At 40.9% G+C, this 5,186-nt stretch overlaps 1 protein-coding gene across 1 annotated transcript in view; it reads left to right on the forward strand.

Moving 5' to 3' along the window:
* The window catches only part of LOC106524110 (glypican-1), a gene marked incomplete at its 3' end in the record, with an annotated part of 58,680 nt that continues 53,494 nt past the window's right edge, over positions 1 to 5,186 (forward strand). Inside the window, 1 exon segment of the mRNA XM_014017773.1 lies at positions 1 to 503. Coding sequence (XP_013873227.1) covers positions 349 to 503 — 155 coding nt within the window.

A 5,186-nucleotide genomic window follows, 5' to 3' on the forward strand; every position in this document is an offset into this window, starting at 1 on the left:
CTCTCTCTCTCTCTCTCTCTCTCTCTCTCTCTCTCTCTCTCTCCACCTGCGCTCACTTTCTTTCTCCGGTCCCATCTCTTTTGTCTCCTCCATCTCTGCAGCTCGGGGCCAGGCAGGAGGAGGAGGAGGAGCAGCGGGGTGTACCTGACCCCTCCAGCCGCGTGTTGCAGCTCAGAAAGCGGTCCCGGCTCCGGAGCTTTGTGCGGTGTTTGAAACGGGACGCGGCGCCTCCTTTAAAACTCTTTAACTGAAGCACCGAACAGAACCTGGATCTTCTTCTCTCTTCAGCCACCCCTGCGGGAGGACACCGTGTGAGAGCAGGAAGCGGCCCATCAGCACATCAGAAAGATGCGCGTCCCGGCGCTGCTGTGCGCGGCGCTGTGTGTGTGCGCGCTGCCGGGCCCGGGGTCCGGGGCGGAGAGGAGCTGCGCGGACCTGCGGCAGTTCTACACCGGGAAGGGCTTCACTCTGACCGGGGTGCCTCAGACCGAGATCCCCGGTGAGTTCAACCCAGATTCACTTCAGTCAGGAGATAAAAAAAATAGATTTAACTGTGTGATAATCTTTATTTTCCCACCAGTCTGTGTGTTTCTAACATTTATGTTATAATGATCTGAAATGATTATTTTAGTTGTGCGTTGATGAAGTTTTAAATCAGTTTTGCTTTGTTGTGAGCTTCACTATGGAGACCCATAAATGAGGTGTTCCCTGCCTGGACACCTATTAAGTATTTCCAGGGTACCTTTTTGTCTGCAGGAGGCAGACCTAAGGGTTTTTATGTTGCACGCTTCAGAGCTCAGTGAGAAGAGATGAAAAACTGTTTTTGTGCTTCTGGCTTTCGAGAAGCAACCCTGAAGTCTCCTCAGGCATTTTGTGTTCCCATTGTCTGCTCTGCTGAGGATTGCAGCTGTGCTTTCTGTGTTTGTGTGACTCAGGAGATGCTGACATGGCCTTTTGTTTCATTTGCATGAACTAATATTTCAGGCTTGACCCCCAGGGGGGCTTAGAAATGTCTCAGAATAAGCTGCGTTTGATTTCAACACGAGGAGACCAAGATTACCCGTCACTCCCTTGTTTTGCTTTGTTTTCAGACTCTGTCTTGTCTCTTTACTGTCCGACTTATGCATGTGATCAAGGAGTCAATCACCCAGCCCGCCAGGCGATCAATCAGCTGCAGTCCCTCATCACATATTAAAATCCAGCTTAGCTGCCTGCAAATCCAATTGAAAGGTTCTGATTGCAAACTGTGGAATCACACATGGAAAAAGGTCATCCTGAACTTCATCAGGTGGAGCTGTTCGAATAAGATACATCGATGTGCATTTCTGAAATGTGGTTACGCAGTCATTGTAAACAAAGCTTGGCTGAATTTGTGAAAACAAACACTAAACAACATGTGACCTACGTTAGGCTTGGTTGTGGTCTGTAAACAAACATGGCAGAATCTCAGGGAAGCCCAACCCCAGACTGTGTCCAAGTTTAGGGGCTGCATCCTTCGAAGGCCGGTTACGTCACGGTGACGCAACGAAGACTGTCCAGATTCGAAGGCTCTTTCGATCGTGGCCCACAAATGCGTCTTCCTTTCCCACCCGAGCGTATCCTCACCCCCATCGTGTCCCAAGGTGCATTGCGAGACGACCTGAAGATTTGTCTTTCCTCTAATGGTTGACGAAGTGAAATATGGGCGTACAGTTTTAAATAAAAATCTGGCGAGACAAAAATGTAAAGTTTGAAGCAGTTGTGTCGTTAAGCTTTTCTCCTTTGCTTGGACACGTGTTTTATTATTGTTCTTGGCAGAAATCATCGTAAACGAGCTTGACTGGTGGGTCCCCTCCAAGCAAATATTGTTAATTTATAATATTAACAATGTTACTATATAAATATGTTGCTAATTTTGTTCTATATTCGATCTATAGTGCTATATTTTTTGTGCTCTGTACAACGACAATAAAGGCATCATCAGTCAGTCAGTTAGTCAATCAATATTTGGAAGGCTAGACTGTCCAAATTCACAGCCAGGTCTTCGCAGTCGACGAAGGACTTGGCCTACTACATTGATCTATATCGATACATCGATTTGAATGGTTCATGATTCAGTTACATCAAAGCAAAATGAAAATATGGATCTATATTGTCATCATATGCTTGATGTGAATCGATATGGTACGCCCATCTAACAGTCATTGTGTTGGATGGTCGTATGTTATAGCATTATATCGATCGCAGACATGTGAATTGAATTGAGTTGAAGTCATATCATGACAGACTTCGTGATATCGAGAAATATCAAATCGTCATCCAAACATATCGATGTAATATCGTATCGTGATAAAGCTGGTGATTTACACCCCTACCGCCTACCAAGTCTAGGTAGGCCGGGTCCTTCGAAGGACCCAAACCCTGAATTTTGGATACAGCCTCAGTCACAAATTTTGCTTACAAACTTTTATTTTAAAGGGGCAATATCATGTAAAATCACCTTTTTTGAGTTTTATATCATGTTATAATTTTATCATCTCATAAAAAACACGCCCAAAGCCTTGCTTTGACTCACTCATGCACGTTTGAGAGATCCTGCAGAGTTTTTAGGAAGTCATGCTGAGGAGCAAAACGACAGGTGGGGACCAGAAACGCCTTTTGGTATTAGAAACGCCCCTGGGACGTGTCTTTAAGCTGAACTTCATCATGGCAGAACGCACACCCTCCCCACATACCCCGCCCATGACTCCTGCAGGCTCTCGGGTGAAAGTGAAACTTTCTGCTGAGCTCCTAACTACTTCTCACTCAGTGAAGCTCTTTTCAGATTAAAAATACCTTTGAGGAAATGTATTTTCAGATGCCAAGTAAACTGCATACCCACCCCCCCCAGCACTGAAATGGGCGAGACAGAAGCAGAAGGTGGTTCTTAAAGAGACAGAGGCCAATTTCAAGGCGTTTAGAAGAGGAAGTGATGAGAAGATAAGTTTATTTTCTATTTAAACATAAAAAACAGCATTTTAATAACAGTTAAAGGTGACATAGATACTTTATTATGGTATAGTATTTAAATATATGCCTGAGAAACACATAATATTGTCCCTTTAAGGACAAAGCCATTTATATAAAACAAAAAGTAGCCCTGGTTAACTTTAATACCTTACTGTGTGATTTTGAATTGGTCCAGTCTTCATAACTTTGCAGTTAGTACCTTTTAAACCAGGAGTTCTCAAATGTTTTACCTTTACCTTACAAAGGTGAACAATTTCCAGGGACCCCCCCACTCATAAAACTCATGTTGATTTAAAAATAATTTACTGCCACTTTAACATGTAAATGCCATGGGAATATTGCTTAAAATACAAGCAAAAACAAAAAGCAACAACTTGTAGTATTTTTTTTTTTTTGAGGACCCCTCATACAGCTTTGGGACCCCTCAGGGTGGAGGAAAAATAAAATCGACTTCTTCTTGTCTCTTTGCAATTGAAAAACTGGACACGAAGCTTTCTGAAAGGAGATGAAGGTGTGTTTCTTGTGTTCTCTCTGAAGGTCAATGGAACATCCTCCTGTTTGAGCACGTGGGTTATTAATATTGGATGTGTGCGTCCGTGAGGCGGTGTGAAACAGACAAATAGCAGCAAATACAGCAGGCGGCAGCGAGGCCCCGGAAGGTCAGGAGAAAAAGGCACAGCAGGGAGGCACGTTAACAGAGTCACTCGGGGTCTCGTGGAAGTGCCTCGGCTCGCTTCTCTGTTTCCCGTTTCCATTAAAAACTCATCTCTTATTGACAGATGAAAAACTCAAGGCTTCAGTCACCGGGACCTCGATCCGTTGTATTTATCGGCGCAAAACTTGCCAGAACTCGTTAAAACTTTCGCTCAGAAAGGATCGAGAAGAGAAAAGGAAACAGTTTTCAATCTTACTCGTAAAAAAAAAATAAAATAAAATAAAGATTTTATACCAACTATAAAAATAGCCAGGCTCTGTACTCTCTCTGAACTTCCAGAAGGCTTTAAATCTGAAGGAACAGACTCATCTCATTAAAGAGTTCTGTAATAATGCACTAAGTTATGTTAATGTCTCTGTCGTGCTGCATGGACGGAGAAGGAATAATAGTCTATTCTCAAACCTCTATACTAAACTAAAAACAGATTTAGCTACAAAACTGCTCAAAGTAATACTTGATTGTAATCTAAGAAAAATATTTACAATCTCCAAAAATTAAACTAATGTTGCACCCCTAATAAATACTTAAATACAAAATTATTTTACTTAGATTAATGTGATTTGTGCATATTTACTAGGGGTGCAACAATACATGCACCTGTATCGAACTGTTCAGTACAAACTATGTATCGAACGGTACAGATTTTAAAAATTTATTTTATCAACTTGTCTTCTGAAGATGCTCTGTGTTGAAGGATCAGTGGATCTGTGTTCGACTACTCCACCTAGGCTGCATAGTCGAGTGCAGATCCACCGAGAAACTTGCTGTTTCAGCAACATTTAATTTAAAAACTGTGCTTTTGAGGTTAAACAAATTTCAACAAGTTAAGAAGTACGACTGAGTATTAGGGCCACACACAATGAGATTTTTTTAAATTATTATTACGGGATTAAAGTTGAAATTTTATGAGAATAAAATCATAATATTACGAGATTAAATTCGTAATATTACGAGATTAAAGTCATAATTTTACGAGATTAAAATTACGAGAAAAAATTCATAATCATGACGTGTTTATTTCCCGTTCCTCATTTCCTCCTTATTTTCGTCACACCTGCTGTGTACAGACATGTCTCTGTGTTTATAAAGTAGTCCATGATGACTCGGGTCACTGTTAGATTAATATGATTTCATCCAAATTAACTACGTGACGACTAAATCCGTCAATGCACACTTCAGCTTATAGTCGTTTGCACAATTTCCAAGTCCTGTTACTGACAATTTGATGCTAATGTGCTAAAAGATTATTTATTTATAGCAATACTAAAGAACAACTTGACAAGTTGCTCAACATTCCTCATTTTAATGCAGTGGTGACTGCATGCTTTTTTGTGTAAAGGCTATAATATTATGACTTTTTTCTCATAATTTTGACTTTAATCTCATAATATGACTTTAAACTCGTAAATGTTATAACTTTAATCTTGTAATATTATAAATTTAATCTCGTAATATTACGACTTTAATCTCGTAATATTACAAC

This window comes from Austrofundulus limnaeus, unplaced genomic scaffold, assembly GCF_001266775.1.
Source record: "Austrofundulus limnaeus strain Quisiro unplaced genomic scaffold, Austrofundulus_limnaeus-1.0 Scaffold176, whole genome shotgun sequence".
Lineage (NCBI taxonomy): Eukaryota > Metazoa > Chordata > Actinopteri > Cyprinodontiformes > Rivulidae > Austrofundulus > Austrofundulus limnaeus.